At 39.2% G+C, this 17,478-nt stretch overlaps 2 protein-coding genes across 2 annotated transcripts in view; one reads left to right on the top strand and one right to left on the bottom strand.

The window, feature by feature from the left end:
• The window catches only part of LOC117452288 (flavin reductase (NADPH)-like), a 31,387-nt gene extending 30,149 nt beyond the window's left edge, over positions 1 to 1,238 (bottom strand). The window contains exon 1 of the mRNA XM_034090810.2: positions 1,087 to 1,238. Coding sequence (XP_033946701.1) covers positions 1,087 to 1,095 — 9 coding nt within the window. The 5' untranslated portion in view covers positions 1,096 to 1,238. The remainder of the gene's footprint in view (positions 1 to 1,086) is intronic.
• Positions 1,087 to 12,987, top strand: ppef2a (protein phosphatase with EF-hand domain 2a). Its single transcript, XM_034090811.1, has 18 exons — positions 1,087 to 1,140; positions 2,126 to 2,258; positions 3,061 to 3,120; positions 3,940 to 4,067; positions 4,157 to 4,211; positions 4,300 to 4,475; positions 5,056 to 5,170; positions 5,369 to 5,415; positions 6,009 to 6,175; positions 6,261 to 6,297; positions 7,464 to 7,613; positions 7,702 to 8,004; positions 9,204 to 9,389; positions 9,469 to 9,611; positions 9,782 to 9,888; positions 10,886 to 11,064; positions 11,195 to 11,282; positions 12,098 to 12,987. The coding sequence occupies exons 3-18, from the start codon at positions 3,069 to 3,071 to the stop codon at positions 12,349 to 12,351; spliced, it is 2,187 nt and encodes a 728-aa protein (XP_033946702.1). The 5' UTR covers positions 1,087 to 1,140; positions 2,126 to 2,258; positions 3,061 to 3,068; the 3' UTR covers positions 12,352 to 12,987.
• Positions 12,988 to 17,478: the final 4,491 nt, after the last annotated feature.

Genomic DNA, 17,478 nt, shown 5'->3' with positions numbered 1-17,478 from the left:
ATTGCACTTTTAACTTGAAATGTTCTCACTTGCTTGGTTTCAAAACATAACAAATGCCATCATCTGTTCATTGGGGACCATCAATGCTATTTTTCATTGCTGTTGCCGGCCACTATTGCTCATGTAAACCTGCTACTGCTGCGCCCCCTGTAATCTCAGAGGCACCCTGAGTCATTTTGTTCTGGAACCGGGCCTGTACACGGCCATATACTAAACAAACTACAGAGCCCATTACGTGCCCTGTTATTGTTTACTTCCTGTCTGCCTTCTTCTGGTGATTTATCTGATGTCCAGCGCTCCGTCTTTTAACCTCTTTTCCTTTCTCTTTCCTGATCCTCCTTAGCAACCTTCATTATAGTCCTTGACAGTGGTCTGTACTGCTGGATTAAGAACGTGTCACATGTTAAGAATTTATAATCAGAATCGAGTATTCAACTAAGCCGTGCAATACAAGTTGTTAGTATAGCCTTAAGGGCCTACACAGTTGTTATGCTATACCACATTGCCATTCACTGGATGTATAATGATCTGCACTAAACTACATTTTAGCATTTAAAATACCTAGCCATTCTTTTGCGGTTATTTTGGTAAAAGTAACTAAAGTAGTGTAACTCATTACATTTCAGAGACAGTAATATTGTAATGTAACTTATTACTTTCAAAAGAGAGTAATAAGTAATATGTAATATATTACATTTTGGAAGTAACTTACCCAACACTGGGTATATTGATAAGTAGGCCTAAGTATTGAAAAATAAATGAACTTTCTATTAATACAAGGCAAGGACTGTTAAATATATAAAGACTGTTGAACACGATAGCATTAGTTTTAAGTACCGAACAAGCTGTCAATGGAGTTAACGTAACAACCACATTGAACCTCACATGAACCCATAACAGAACCTGTGTTTGTGAGCGACTCAAACAAACACACCTCCTTAAATCATGCAACAAGCGGAGCAACACACGTTTCTCCTACATTTCTCTCAAATCTGACAATTCTCTATTAATTGATGTCAATATAAAACACAGGACAGCTTGCTTTTAGCTTTTTTAAAGGTTTCTAGCCAACATTAGCTAACTCACCTCCGCCATACGTTTACAGTGCTGCGGGATGCGTTCAAGAGCCGCGGCGTTCAGGTATGTTTGTAAAGCAACGTAATGGGTTTTATATATTAAATAACATGTCAATTGATGTTGGTCATAAACAGGATGATGTTACATGAACCTTTCAAGTTAATCTCGTAGTGAAACTGCATCGCAAATATTTGATTAGCACCTAGCGTTATAACGTTGTGTAAATGATTAGCCATTCGTTGGAAATTAGCTTAATTATTAGCCATGTGTAATATTTTATTCCTATCAAGTTCTAATACATTTTATTTATGTGGTCATTTTTCAAGATAAAATATATAAATAAATACAGCTATAAAGATACAACTTTGACTGGTAACCTTTGGTGTACATTTGACCTTTTTTCATTTAATTTAATTGTAATAATAATGATTCAAAGATGTAACTGTGTGGGACTTGCAGCAAGTGAAATGAAGTAATATTTTTAAATTATGTTCTAAATCACTTGTTGGGGTTTACATTGGGGAAACATTTGAGGGGTAAAAACAGTGATAAATTAGTTAAAGTTAATACTGAATTGTTTTTGGGGAGACATACTTTTTCTTACAGCCTGCCATGAACATAACTCTAATGTCAGACAACTATCATCGTTACAAGTGAAACATGGAGATTACCTTTATTTTGCTCAACATAAGGTGACATCTAACAAACATCATCATGCTTAGGTTTGGTAATACCTTACTTACTTCATAGCACACAATCCAAAAAAGAAGCCCATGTGATAAAAAAGACCAAAAACACATCCTGGCCGCTTGTTACTTATAGTTTCCCGCGGCACTTCACCCTCTTCCTATAAAAAGCCCAGTCTAGTCGCATCAAGTCATTAGCTCAAGTAATCCACTTGTGACTCTGTGCCTTTCTCATACGATCACACACTGAAGCACTAAAGACTAAACCAGCTTCAGCACAGACTCACGGAGCTTGATGAGGCCTCTGTGCTGAGTTACTGGGTGTTGCTGTCATTCTCACAGTACAATGAATGGTCTGATAGACATCCTGCAGTTCTTGACCTGATCCTGTTGGACTGTTGGAGGATGAAACTGAACAAATGGCTGTTTGAACATTCATTGAAACTGCAAGCCAAACAACTTGGGAGCTGGTGACTGGATTGAAGAGGTGACCACGTAAGTACACTGCTGATTTAAAGATCAAGTGAGTTAAACCATAAAAAAGCAGATAAAGACAGAAACATCTTCATGTTCCAGATCTGAATCAAGAGCTTCTCAAAATGTATTTTAGTCCACTTAAAATGCCAGGCTTACATTGTAGTACAGATCTCTTTACATGTTAGGAAAGTCACCCATCTGTTCCTTTTTAAAGTAGGTCATAACCAGCAAGAGAATTATGTGCCACCCAATTCAATGAAATGTATATTTTAGGTTTGATTGATCAACCTAAAATACAGATTGATCAATCAACGGTTGTGTACATTGTAAACATTCATTAAGGGATTATTTGTTTACCGTATACAACAGATGATGATTTAAAACAATAATTTGTCCATTTCATAAAAACTACTTCAGTCCATATAGATATTTCCTCCCTTTTTCAGTTTCATAGATGGTATTATTTTAGTCTACATTTAAAAAAAAAGCCCCGTGCTTTAAGATTGAGGCCAATCACAGAAGTGAGGAGCCAGCAGTAATGAGATTAAAAGGTTGAACGTCTTCCAACTCCAGCTCTCCAGCTGATGACCAGCCACGCTCAACTTTCCACTCTGTCAATGAACAGGGTCAACTGGACTGTAGCAGGTTACTTCAAGTTGTTGTAAAGTCTGTTTTGTGACTCCAAAAAAGTAATGCATTCCTAGTAGAGAGCAGTTTAGGATTAATTACGTTGTACTTAAACTATACAGCTGTGTACATTCTTTAATGTCACCTCTGATAGCTTTTACATAATGTGAGGATTGTTTGGTGCTTTGAACAGGAACAGTCATGGGATGTGGCGTCTCAAAGTCCAACCAGTTCCACAAAAACTCTGGAAAAGGTAACGATGATCCTTCAAACATTGACCGATACACCTATTTTTCTCTCTTAACCTTCTGAGATGTATATAAATCCTCACCACTATGTCCCACTTGTTGTCTACCATAGTTTACCCTTCAGATGTAATCTCTCCCTGTTTTATTTGTTGTAATAATCTGTATTTTTCTTTGACCTTTTTCCTCTGCTGCTGTCTGCAGCTGTTATAAGTAAGCCACACCTTGCTGTGATTGTTGTTGTTGTTGTTTTCCATATGAGTATGAGGGCAGGTGGAAGCAAGATTGAATACCCAGCTTAAGCAGAGATGTTCAGATATTTCACACAAGCTAAACACATTTTTGTTGTGGAGGGAATTTCCAGTTGTTGTGGTGAGTCTGAAATGATACATACAAATAATTTAGTTGAGAATTGAACTTAAAATAAACACCAAAGAGCTACAAGCTATAGTGATAATGTGGTAAATCTTATTTTTTTACTTCCCTTCTTGTTTTGTCTGTTAAGGTCCGTGACAGATTGTTGGTCTCAATACAGGGCAGGGCAACCTAAGAGGATATCACAGTATTGTTCAAAAATATGTTTACCGGTGTTGACATAAATATCAAATGTTGGCAATATCACAATCTCTTATAGGCTCCTTTTCAATACATAACAAATGTCAAGTTTGTTTTAAGTCATAACTGAACCAGAACTTTCTTTTTAAATGTGTCTCTTAATAAGAAGGATACGAAGAACGATTATTAACTGAATGTTGGAAAAGCAATAGCATGTTGTGAACAATTCTATCATTTGAATATTTTCTGATCATCTTTTGTCGTCGTTTCAGCTATAAAATCTGCCGTTCTGATTCAGCGATGGTACCGTCAGTTTGTCGCCCGCAAAGAGATGAGGCGGAGATACACCTGGCACATCTTCCAGTCCATCGAATACTCTGGAGAACAGGCTCAGATAAAGGTGAGAAACAACAGGGATGGTCCTGTATATGTCTCTAAATAGTAAGAATGAACATAAGATCTTAACTTTCACGTCTCCTCCACTTGTAGCTTTATAACTTCCTCGGCTACCTGATGGACAATTTCACACCTGCAAGCAATGAGCGTAAGCTTTGACATTTTAACAGACAGTTTATTTGACCAGCATTTCCTGAATCCCTGACTTTGAACTGTCCTCTTGTCCTTGCTTCCAGGGAATTTGATCTCGCACATCTTCAGAGAGAATGAGGTCTGTCGGGATGCAGAGTGGGAGAGGTACTTCTGCTACAAGAACATCGAGGTGCCAGATCTTTACTCAGGACCCCACCTCACCTTTCCTCTGACGGTGGAGCAGGCGGTGGGGCTGGTGGAGGCCTTCAGGAACAAGAAGGTAGGTGCACACCTCCACTTTGCAGTCCAGCCTTAAAGAAACATGTACCTCTGTCACAGTTCATGTACAGACTCACTGCACATGATAGTCTACTTCTCGTGTTTCACTGGACCCGAAATAACATGACCAGCATTTAACATTATGAAGTTTTAAAGAAATCTGACAGGTTTGCAAGATTTTTGGACACTGTCAGATCCACAACAGACATTATTCTATAGAAACATGCTAAGGTGTGTCAATTGACCACTATCATGTTTATTCATTTAAGAAGGAGTCTGCTTTTTACTTAACAAGTATTTATTGGTATTAATTATATATATATATATATATAAAATAAAAAACATCTGTATCTTCATTGGCATGTTATCATTATGACATTTTCCTTCTTAACTTGTTGTTTAGGCGGCAGAAAAGCAATCTTTAAAAAAAATTATCATTTGTTTATTGTTGTTGTTTCACATGCTGTGCTATAAAAAATACCTACTGTAAAGCTCAAACCTATGAATCAAAATATCACTGCTGTGATCTTACCTGTTCATGTGTCTAAAACCTTTTTGCTAATAAGTCTCTCTCCCAGTAGCAGCTGCACTCGCGCTACGTCCTCCAGCTCCTGCTTGAAACGTGGAAACAGCTTCGGCTATTGCCAAATATCAACCGTATCTCCACCTGCCACAGCAAAGAAATCACTATTTGTGGTGAGATTTGATCAGTTCATCATTTTACTAACTTAAAGTGATCTGATTCCAGCGTCTAGATTGCTAACTGAATCTTTTGGGGTTTTAGACTAATCAAGAAAATTGCTCTCTGTTGTGAAGCACTTTCTGACTTTAATGTAGGCAGTTTGTTTATGTTTGTTGTTATTTATTCATCAACATATATCCTCTTCATTACAGGAGATTTGCATGGACAACTGGAAGACCTGCTGCTGATTTTCTACAAGGTACACATTTTCTCTTCTAAAATCTAAAACTGATAGAATGGCTGACGTGAAAATGTTTTTTTCTCATGAGCTATGATTATTTAATTTTAAAAAGAGGCATCTATAGAAATAAATATTTGATTGAAATCCTCTACTGTTATTAAAACCTCCAAAACCTCCTTCTGTACTCCAGGGCCCGATAGTAGTTATCAGGTTGCAAGTAATTAATTATTGTTTATTATTTCAATTTAAATGATTGAGTGAGTATTTATATATCATATGTAAAATAAATATTCAAAAACACTAAGGTGTCTTCAAATGTCTTGTTTTGTCTGACCAAACCACGTTTATTTTTATTTTCATGATATGCAATTGAGAAAAACAGATTTATTTTCTAAAATGAAACTTGAATGATTAACCATTTTCAAAACGCTATCAGCTAATCGTTAAATGAGTTATGATACGTTTGACTGTCAAGCTGCAACATGCTGCATTATTCTACATTTAGAAAACACCGAGTCAGTGAACCAGGATCAGTGCTGTGGCCTGTAATGTGTTTACTTTGAGATTACAGATTGACTCACTCCTGATGGCTTCATTTGTTTACATCACAGAATGACATGCCGTCCTTGGAGAAGCCGTATCTGTTTAACGGAGACTTTGTAGACCGCGGCAAAGACTCCATAGAGATCCTCATCATCCTGTTTTCATTCCTGCTCGTCTATCCAAGTGAAGTGTACCTCAACAGAGGAAACCACGAGGACCACATAGTCAACCTGAGGTGAAACCATGTCTAACTGGGGGGGGGGGTGAAGCCTAAAATCAGAGTTTCTAACTGTCATCTTGTGTGTCTCTGGCTGATGTAGGTACGGCTTCACAAAGGAGGTGTTGTCTAAATACAGGGTAAGTTGTTAGCACCATACAAACTTTCCATGCACATGTTTGGTAAACTCCAACCCCTGCTTATTTAGTAATCCCGCCTGCGCCTACACACTCAGTAAAGCTTGATACGGGCCAGATTCCTTCCTAATATAAAAAGGGACACTCCTCCTCGCGGCTGAGAGGATTTGACGTCTTTAAAGTTGACTGTCTGACGTCAAAGATCCACAAGGGAATCCCCAGATGTCCCAAATGTTTTAGGTTACTGTCCTTTGTTTGGATACAATTATAAACAAGTATTAAGCTCACAATCTGGAAAAATACATTTTAATTGGAGCCATACCCGGACCAAATGTATTAATCAATAAGAATACAAATACTTTATCTTCTATACTTTAAATAAAGATAAAGACCATAAAGTAGAAATGTGCGCATTGTACTACAATTGTAAACTTATGTCCTACAAACACAGATAAAGACAACAACAGCATCATGACAAGACAAATTCATAAAACAAAGTTAGAAAGTACTGGACAGGCGATGCAAAATAAGTGATCCTTATCAAGAAAGATGTTCAAATGTCAATGTTAAATAATGACATTTTCTGCATACATTGTTTTTATCTTAATGTATTTGAAATCAATAAAAATACAAGTTTGGATGTGGGACCAGTACTGGGGGTTATTGTTATTATTTATTAATTAAACTTGTTGATGTTGTTTTAGATTACAAGTTGTGGTTGCAATTAATTCCCCCCCCCCAACCCTATTTATTTAAGTCCAAAACAGATAAAGCTGAATTATTAGATGGCAAATATATCAAAAGTAAATGTTCAACCACAACAATATAAGACATATAAAATCATTCTAATAATTTCATAAAAAATAAACAGAATGTGGGCTTGGTGTTTTGTGTATGATGGCAGACAAAGTGAATGAACAGGTTAAATGTCAAAGCAGCGCCATCCTCAAACAAGCGGGACATTTGGCATTTCCTAAATATGTTTGCTGTCAAAGTGTGGGAATTCAAATCAGGTGAAATTATTGTGTAAAATGTAATCCTGGAATAAAAGGAAAAGAGTACAAACTTAACTCGGGCTATAAGATATGGCTCCTCTTTCATGTTGGCAACAAACTCTAAAACTGAAGAATAAAGAAGGGATGGGGAATTTAATTCCTGTTCGTCCTCAGATGCACGGCAAACGGATCCTGAAGCTGCTGCAGAAGATTTTCAGCTGGTTGCCGTTAGCGACTGTAATAGACCAGAAGGTGCTGGTTATCCACGGAGGGATCTCCAGCACCACCGACCTCAGCGTCCTCGCCAGAGTGGACAGACACAATGTGAGCCTCGAACACAGGCATGTTCATTTAAAATGTTTTATCAATCATCCTGAACGCCATTGCAATTCCTGCTCTGTTTTTGTTCCAGTACAACTCGGCGCTGAGGCCTCCGAAGAAGAGACACCAGAGAGTAGCGGGGGAGTCCATCGACTCGGACGAGGAGGCGGGGTCCACCAACAAGGTGTTCCAGCGCAGACCCTCCCTCACGTCTCCCAGAACTCTGACCAGAAACAGCTTCCAGAACCGCTCGCTGCAGGACTTCTCCGACCGGCTCAGAGCGAACACGGTGGAGGAAGTGGAGGTCCACAAGAGGCTCCCGGGCCCCTTAGGACCAGAAAATGACACGTCTCAGTCCTGCGAGTCTATCAGCAGCGAAGACGAGTGGAAACAGGTGAAGAACGACTAGTGAGGGCTTTGCTCAGATACTTACAAATATATAGCATGGAATTACACATTGAGTTTTTTTTTTTTTAAACCTTTGACACCTGAGGGTATTCATATGAAAACAGATGTGAATGTCAGGGGATCTGGTTCCAGCCAGTGGCTTCTTCTTCAAATCAGCAGCTGGGTATATCAGCTTGGTCTGAGTCCGAACACAAAACAACATCGCAAAATGTATCCAGTTGAACAGATAAAGATTAGCCACTGACATCGCCGAACATCATCATCATTTCTAAGCTAGGTCGACCTTCCAACCCTCAACCATCCTTGGTCTTTTGTTTTGTTCCCAGGAGACCCTTAAGTCATAACCCTGTTTGAGTAGAAGGTCATCACTCATTAATGGTTTTACGCGAGTATGGGGCTTGTGTGTTCTTCTCAGGTCTAAAGTTTCCTGAATTAGATTTTTAATTAGTGACGTCATGAGAATTTTTATTTCATTTTGATTGCGAGGGCTTAGTCAGTCCTGAGTCACAGCCTGACAGACGCTCCATCAGTGATCAACACTCGCCTGCTGAGGATTGTTGCCTGTGTGGAGCTTTAACGTGCTGTAATCCAGCGCATCATGAATCCCTCTGCAGTGTGTTCACCACCGTCACAACCTTAAGCACCATCAGGAGAAGTCAGTGGTCTCATTTGATACTTTGGTACATCGTTGTAAACAACTCGGAGTAACTCATTCAGTAAATTGTCTGACCTGTAAAGCGCCTTCCGCTGTAAACACGAGTAACAGCAGCTGGAAATAACTGGTATTTAATTGTTGAAATTCAGAATAAGATATTTTAGAATTGCTATTCCAGTGAACAGTCAATCAAATCAACACAGAGTCCGTTAGTAGCTGTTGTGGAGATCTTGATCTTATGATCTTGCTCAGCAGATGGAGTTTGTAGATGTTATATTTCCCTTTTTCTAAGGATGCTCTATCCATCTTGGCTTGAAAACATGTTTTTTTCCTTATCATGACCTTGTGTTGTCAACTGCTATTTCTGAGGGTTCCTTTTCCCGTTTTATGTCCCTTTTTTTAGAAAGGTCTGAAATTCTCTAATTCAATTATTTTTGATTTTCAGGTGTACCAGTATTTCATTTTGCACACAAACAATCAGAAGGTTTTAATCTAAATCTCTCTCGTCTGTCCTTCCCGTGGGCCTCCAGATCCTGGACTTGCTGTGGAGCGACCCCATGGCTCAGGATGGCTGCGTGCCCAACGAGGTGCGGGGCGGGGGCTGCTACTGGGGCCCCGACGTCACTGAAGACTTCCTGAACAGACACAACCTGCAGCTCATCATCCGCTCGCACGAGTGCAAACAGGAAGGTTACGAGTTCTGCCACAACCGTAAGGTGAGCTCAGACTCTGACAGCCCGAAGACCCTCTAATGTTTTCAGAATTAACTAAATGATTTTCTTTCATTTCACCTAGGTCCTCACACTGTTCTCCGCTTCAAACTACTACGATGTGGGAAGCAACAGGGGGGCCTACGTGAAGTTGGGTCCAGACCTTGTGCCTTATTTAGTTCAGTACCAGGCCAGCAGCATGATCAGAGAGCTCAGCGTGAGACAAAGGTACAACAACACTTCCAGAAAGTCTTCATCTAGACAGTGGGAGTCATCGGTTTATTATTTATGCATTTTATCAGTTTTTGGCTATAGAAATGTCAGAATATTTCCTGTAACACTAACAACAAGCCTTTGATTATTTTTCTGTGTTTTATTTGTTGTTGTCTTGTTTGCAGTGCGGGGCGGAGCGAACGCTCAGCCAACAAAGTCCTGCGGGAGCAGCTGTTTGCACATAAATCTGACCTGATCTGTGCCTTCAAAAAGTTCGACAGTGAAAACAAAGGTGTGTGTGTGTGTGTGTGTGTGTGTGTGTGTGTGTGTGTGTGTGTGTGTGTGTGTGTGTGTGTGTGTGTGTGTGTGTGTGTGTGTGTGTGTGTGTGTGTGTGTGTGTGGTGTGTGTGTGTGTGTGTGTGTGTGTGTGTGTGTGTGTGTGTGTGTGTGTGTGTGTGTGAGTGAGATTCCAGCAGTCAGATCAGGTGTTATTTAATTGTGTTGAAGTTCTCTTGTGTACTCGAAGTTCTCGGAGGACAATGTGCGGCTAGGGAGAAATATGAGCTCCCAACTGTTATCCCTATTCAGATAAAGACTGTGGGCTGACCCAAAGTCCATTCATGAACGTTTGGCAGTTTCATAGAAACTTGTTGTCTTGGGATTTACTCGCTATTCTTGATTCTCAAGTACATTATAAGCATATCATGTTTTTTATGTAGTTTAGCTCATCAGTTTGAGTTATTTCACTTCAAATGTACTTGAACGTTTTGTTTACAGGGGAATATTTAGTGTAACTTTCAAAGAATATGATTTATAATGGCTTTACATTTTATTCTGGTCCTTAGAAATAATACTTCTGAACGACAGGGGACGTTCAGGTGGCAATAAAAAGTCACTCACTACATGACACGTAGAAGTGTGCAAGCTTGGAACTGAATCCTGTTGGCTTAATGGATAATCAATTGAAATATATTGTGAAAATGTTTGGCTTGGATCATTATAATGGAAGGTTATGATGGTCAACCCCATGTTTTAAAATGAGTTGTTGAAGCAACAGTTTGTTATACAGATTTGGTATTTTTGGTGCTAAAAAAAAGTTGTGCTCCATTTAAAAATGGTCAACATCCATTTAAAGTACCACAGGAAGGCCTTAAGGAATACCATCAGAATGCATGCTGTGATTTGGTATAATAAACGTACGATAGGACTACAATCAAACATCCATTGACATAACTGGAAAACAGTTGTTGGATAAATCAGGTGACGGATGACATTTCCTCCTCCCTCAGGTCGTGTCAGTCTGGCCAACTGGGCGTCTGCGGTGGAGAGTGTGATGCGGCTCGGCCTGCCCTGGAGGATAATGCGCTCTCAGCTGGTCACCGGTCGCTCTGCCGACAGCTCCATCGACAGCTCCATCGACTACTACGAGTGGTTCAACGAGCTCGCCATCAAGGGAGCCAACGCGGACGTGAGTTACCGAGCTGGAGACAGAACGCCCAGAAATAATGCCGTCTGATTTGATATCTGCTTGCATATGTTGATTCAGACACACTCTAACTTAAACACACTTAAATACTGTTTAAATAACTTTCTTGCAGCATATTGACCAGAGTCTGCTTGAGACTTTGTATCGCCACCGCTCCACCTTGGAGACCATCTTCAGAATCGTAGACGCGGACAACTCAGGTAAAACTATTTATTCATCACTGGAAAAGAAGTTGCACCATTTGTGCCCAAATACTATATTTGACATATAACAAAAAAAGCCATGTAAGACAATATTTTGTCCGAGCATCTTACTGTACAATACTTCAAACTTTTAGCAATAGTTAAATGCAGGGCTGCCCCTGACCAATTTGTGGCCCCACGCAACATTGTGTGAAGAGGGTCTGTGTCACTCCTGTTAGCACCGGAGCCTCGCAGCGGGGAAACTGTGGCGCGCATAGTAGCACCGCATTTGCGCATAATATGAGTTACGCCACATTTGCGCATATGACGAGGCCCCCTCCGGAAGATAAGGCCCCACGCAGTCTGCCTGATCTGCGTGTAGGGAGGGGTGGGCCTGGTTAAATGAGGAAAGGCTTTCATATAAAATATTATTTTAGTCTATATGTGTGCATATCTTTGATATTCAGCTTGTTCTGAGTACATAGATTTGTTTAGATTGTCATGGTCTTTGGGCACATGGGACTAATGATTCATTCCTGAAAATAGGAAGATGTATATAGAAAAAACTATTGTCCCATATGCCCAACGATTAAATAGAAAGTTTGTTAACCCATTATACAAAGACTTTTCTGATGCACAGACCATCCAATGAGAGACGGTGTTCTTCAGTGGAGGTGTGTCAAGGCTTTGTAAAGTGCTTATCCACCTGTAGCTATGTTTAGACGAGGATTAACCCACTGATCTACTGGCCTCCCCCTCCTCTCACCGCGCACACATTTGCCCCTCTCAGCCGGTTTCTATCACAGCATCTTTAACTTCCTCCCTCCACCCAGGCTTCATCACCATGGAGGACTTCCGGCAGACCTGGAAGCTGCTGAGCGTCTACCTGAAGATGGAGATCACGGAGGAAGCCATCTCAGACCTGGCCGTCACCATCGACAGCAACCAGGACGGCAGCATTGACATCGAGGAGTTCATGGAGGCCTTCCGCCTCACGGACAAGAAGAGCCGACTGGAGCGAGGACGCAGCATGTTCATGGGGACGGCCACCGACCTCACCAAGCTGGAGGGAGACCCCCACATCTGAGCAGAGGGAAACACTGAAAACTGACCTCAGCTCAGATTCCTCACCGGGTAGCAGGGGGAGGGGAGACCGGGGAGATAAAGCCAAGCTGCTTCTATGACGCACATTGAGACGTAGGATGCTGCAGAGCAACAGCCGTGTTGATCACATGGGATTAAGGCGAGGCTAGAGTTCAGGGTATTTGACAGCACATGTCCACTTGACATTTCAGTGTAGTTTTAAGGTGAAACCAACTGTTTATTTTATTAAGATATAATCACACAAAAAGTGTTGCATAAACCACAAACACAGAAACAAAAGAACATCACATTTAGGCTGAATTGTTCAAAAAATAATAATATTAGATTCTGCATTTATTAGCCATATCGGTCATTATTTTTTATCAAAAGACTTTAAAAGTGAAAAGAATACTGCAACTGACTCGCCAATTTTTATTTAATTTTCTTAAATCAAATCCCATATATAATCAGTAGTGAATGTTTTTCTAGATGTTCTAGATCTGAGTTGATTTCATGATTTTTTTTTTTTTGTCTGACCAGAAAACCTAAAACTCCTAAAAGTATTAAATGTAATACATTGTTAGGCCGACTAAAATAAATCACATTTGACACCCCTAAACAACAGAATGTTTGGATATAACCTAAACAATTACTCAAATGATTAATCAATTGTCAAAATAGATGCATTATACAGATGCAATACATTATTTTCAAAATCTTTTAAACTAATTATTGCAGCGCCTGTTCATAAGAGGCCAATAAAATGCATTTCTCTGATGCCCCTTCAAGTGACTCAGTTTAAAATGATATCAAACCAAAAAACAGCAAATCCACACAATTATCATAACATAAAACTGTGAATGTACCCCTTTTCCTTGAAAGAATTATGATTATGTTTCTGTTGAATCACTGATTGCTGACTAAACTGTGTGTGTCAGTGTGCAGATGTTGATTTCAAACGGCTTTGCATCTCCATATATGTGCAGAAACTACACTCCTCTTAAAGGCTTTAAGAAACAAAACAACATTGTACGATACAACAATTGATCATTGTGCAGCTTTACATCAGTTGCACTAATTAATTGCAGCTAAAGTGTTGCAGGTGCCTTAGCGAAGAAGTGTTTTAACTTCTAGAGGCAAAGTTAAGTGTACACTGATGTTGTTTTGTATCAGTGCCAACTGCCAACAAGTACCGGGGTCCCTCCTGGTCTCAGGCGGGATTCAAACCCTCACCCTGTCCAGAACGGTGAACTCATGCTTTTGTTAGGATGTATGTCTCATACAGTTGCAGTGTTGTAAATGAAGATGTTCCTGTCTCTATGCTAAGCTATGCTAACCGGCAGCTGGCTGTGGCAGCATATTCAATCTAGAATCAGTCTTCTATCGTCGAGAACGCAAATAATAAGCAAAACGTTGTACTATTCCTGTAAGATATGTAGACAACATGATGTTTTAGGTTTGGTATATCTTCTCTGTCCATTATTAGATCAAGTTCCAACATTGTTTCAAATATTATTATAACTAAACCAAATCAGGAAATCACTCAGTGTGCATGTACAACATTTTGATGTATGGAGAATGTAAACGTTATTATATGCGGGTTTGTTTTTGCATGCTGACCCCTGTAAACGTTTCAGAATTCATTTATGAGTCTGTTATTTAATTAAATGGTGTTTGTTAATTTGAATTTTAAGAACCATAACTGATCCAAACATTGTATATTAACCACATGTTACTGAAGGCCTTTAGAATTGTTCCAATATAATAAGTATTATAACCATGATATTTTACCAAACAATATTTTAATAGATATAATATTTTCTATTAATGTATTTCCAAACCTCAAACAACAGAAAGGTGCACTGCACTTACTTTAGGGCTTCAATTAACTAATATTTTTCATAAATGATTGATAAATCTGCTAATTTTGTGTTTGTTAGAGTTTCTTCCCCAACACATGCTTAAACTGCACAGACAGATCGAATATCTACGATCGTATTACACACTGAAAGATTAAATTCAACCATATAAATAATCTATTAGTTTAGTTAGATAGTTGAGGTGCTGTTAAATATCTTTCACATTCAAATCAGGCCACATTCTCAACTCAACTCATCAATGACCATTCTGTTATAAGGATAGTAAGATTGGTTTTCAGAAACACCAGCAGGGGGCACAACAGACCAATTAGTACAACTTGTAGTCGTACAATTACCTGGACTGATAATAGAATTAACACAAACTGTTATTTTAAAGACACAATTATCCACAAAAAGTTATTAAATATTATTTTAAAATAGTAGTTAAATTACAGCTGGGATCCTGAAGGCATCACCACATCATGAATGTGCGCTGCAGCAACAGTTACTGGACACCCAGGGGTTAACAGCATGATCTCCCTGTAAGCCCCTGAGGTCGGGACCGTAGTTTTCCTTTCAAATTATAATCTTTCAAGTGGGTGGATATTTAAACATGTACGGAGTTGCCTGGGTTAAAAAGGAATTGAAACGCACCCATTGTTTACCTGGAGAGGAGTTTGTCGAAAGAGTGGACTGTATTTTGAGATTCTCAAAATGACTTCAGAAAAACGTTAAAGGAGATGGAAAAACAGCTTCACAGACACACAAAAAGATATACACAAAACAGCTACAAAACTACGAAGACACAGGGTTCCATTATTGTATTATTTCCCAGTATTGTATTACACAATAAGCGGATGTAGTTTTATTCACTTTCCTGCCATTTAGCTACAAGAGTAAACTGATACTGCTTGAGAGTGTTACTCAAATCCATAAAACGAATAAACAGTTGTATGTAAAAGTACTACGTCCAGTGTTCAAAGTCTTACTTAATTTAACTTTACTTTAAGTAACTTAAAGTAAAAGTAAGAATCAGTGGTAAACTAAATGAAAAATTATGACATGTTTTGTTGTTAAATGTTATTCCAAAAGAAACTAACTAACCAACTCAAACAGTTTTCAGGTTAATGATCTCTCCAAGAATTCCCTGTCAAATGAAGTAAAGTAATCTTTTTTATAGCAGGAATTGATTCCCCCGTGATGCTTTTCACTCAGCACCACCAGAGACCCACACGGTGGTGACAAGCAGGACAAAAGAAGAAGGCAGTTAGACCTATTTTTCTAGTGTATTGGAGGAGGGGGACACACCCATTGTTGTCTGTCTGCAGGTGGTCTTACCGTTGTAAAGCTGCTGAAGCTTTGCCTTAATGGAGACGTTTGAAAGAAAGATTCTCTGAATCGTCTCTGAGCACTTGCTGTGATAAATAAGGCCTCTGCCGAGGGCCCAATTACACTTTTAAACAACATTAAAGTCCTCCGCTGGTCTTTAAGGGAGCCATTAGTCTATTTAGATGCTATTAGATAATATGCATTTTTGGAGCTCATTGTGTCCGTGTGACTTTTTGTCATCATGTGTACAATTGTATTCTCCGTTTTTACGCTGATATAAAAACTATTTCTTCAATAGTCTCATCAGTGAGCTCCAATTGTATCTCCAATGAAGGTTTGTGAACTGACAGAACACAATAAAAGTGGGCAAAAATATTCATTATATCATGTTCAAAATGTGTGAAACTTGGTAGATGCATAGGCCAAATATGAATACTTTAAACTGGCTATGCCTTAATGGGAGATAAGTCAGACTTGGATTTTAAAAAAGAACATGTCCTGCATGTGATGTAAAGTTAAAAAGGTGATAAACAAAGACAAACATGACCGTTGACTCCAGAATTTACAAGAAGGGACTAGAATTCTATTAGCAATCGGCAGCAGAGACACAACGTCAGCAGAGAACGTTGAGTCGTCAACCCTATTGAAGGTCAATAAAGTCCAAAAATGAATACTTTAAACTTAACGGAAAGCCTGAACGAGACAGTGCGTACATGCTGACGCCTGCAGGCCCTGAAAGGATAATCTGAAGGGCAAAAACACGTGAGGTCTCAGAAGAGGTCAGACCAGGGAAATGTAACTTCGCCCGAGGCCACAAGTTAGGATACAGCTGCAGCTATGTGCACCCTTTATGTGTTTCTGTATCTTTAGATGAATAACACAACCTCCTATGCTCCCTAAACACCTGCATGCACTTGTTGCAGTTCAGCCAGAAGTAAAAGCACTGGAGGGCTCCTGGATGAGTCACAAACCTTGTTGCAGCATAAAGCATTATTACTTTTAGCAATGAAAGGTGCTTTAGAAATAAAATGTATTATTATTATTATTATAAAGCATGGGTTTTACCTGAATGTATTATGCATACAGGTGAGTCTAAACTAAAGAAGATCATATGTATGTAATAAGGTAATCGCAGGAAAAATAATTAAACTTTATCAAAGCCTTTGGCCCAGTAAGGCCTATTGCAAAATGCTTGGTCATTATTAAAAAGCGAGTTCCCTTTTTCAAAGACAGTCAAGACTGCATTTAATCAGTTAATGTTTAGAACAAAGTGATAAAGAGAAGACAGTATACAGTGATTTGTTACACATAGCATATGAAAGCAATACAATTACATAGGCCTGATTATCCACATTTTACAAGCAACTGAATTTTGACATTTAACTTCTAATATATAAAATAATTGTGACATTTAAAGCAGTAGGCCTACCGTAGTTATGGGGGGAAAAGCCAGCGTGCTTTCTGTCAGAGTTTTGACAGTAGAACTACCAGGAGCAGCCGGTTAGCTTAGCGTAGCATTAAGACTGTAAACTGTAAAAAAGTACAAGGATACTGGACAAGCATTTTCAAACACCTTGCTTAGGCCTTGGACGTGGTATTGACACCATGTGCAGAATCTGCCATTTTTGGAGTAGGCCTACTACCTGGCCACCGAATGATGAGGAGGAAAACTAAGGACAGTAGGCCTTTAGCCTTTGCATCTATTTTAACACGTAGAAGAATACTCCTAGAATGGAAATCTTCGATACCACCTAAAGCATCTCCATGGCTTAAAGATCTAATGACGTGTCTGAACTTGGAGAAGATTAAATATAACCTGAGGGGCTCTTCAAAACTATTTGAATCTGTCTGGGGCTCTATGATATTGACTATGAATGTATGTGTTTTTTTTGTTTCAGTATTTATATACATGTATGTACGTACGTAAAATGATTCCTTATCTA

The sequence above is a fragment of the Pseudochaenichthys georgianus genome, chromosome 9 (genome assembly GCF_902827115.2).
Source record: "Pseudochaenichthys georgianus chromosome 9, fPseGeo1.2, whole genome shotgun sequence".
In the NCBI taxonomy this organism is placed as follows: domain Eukaryota; kingdom Metazoa; phylum Chordata; class Actinopteri; order Perciformes; family Channichthyidae; genus Pseudochaenichthys; species Pseudochaenichthys georgianus.
This window is presented reverse-complemented; position numbering and strand designations above follow the sequence as displayed.

What these genes read in the sequence shown, in the direction of transcription:
- ppef2a (XM_034090811.1), top strand. Translation starts at nt 3,069, where the DNA reads ATGGGATGTGGCGTCTCAAAGTCCAACCAGTTCCACAAAAACTCTGGA. An exon ending in CCACAAAAACTCTGGAAAAG is followed by an intron (nt 3,121 to 3,939) that starts GTAACGATGATC and finishes TCGTCGTTTCAG; the next exon opens with CTATAAAATCTGCCGTTCTG. An exon ending in AGGCCTTCAGGAACAAGAAG is followed by an intron (nt 4,476 to 5,055) that starts GTAGGTGCACAC and finishes CTCTCCCAGTAG; the next exon opens with CAGCTGCACTCGCGCTACGT.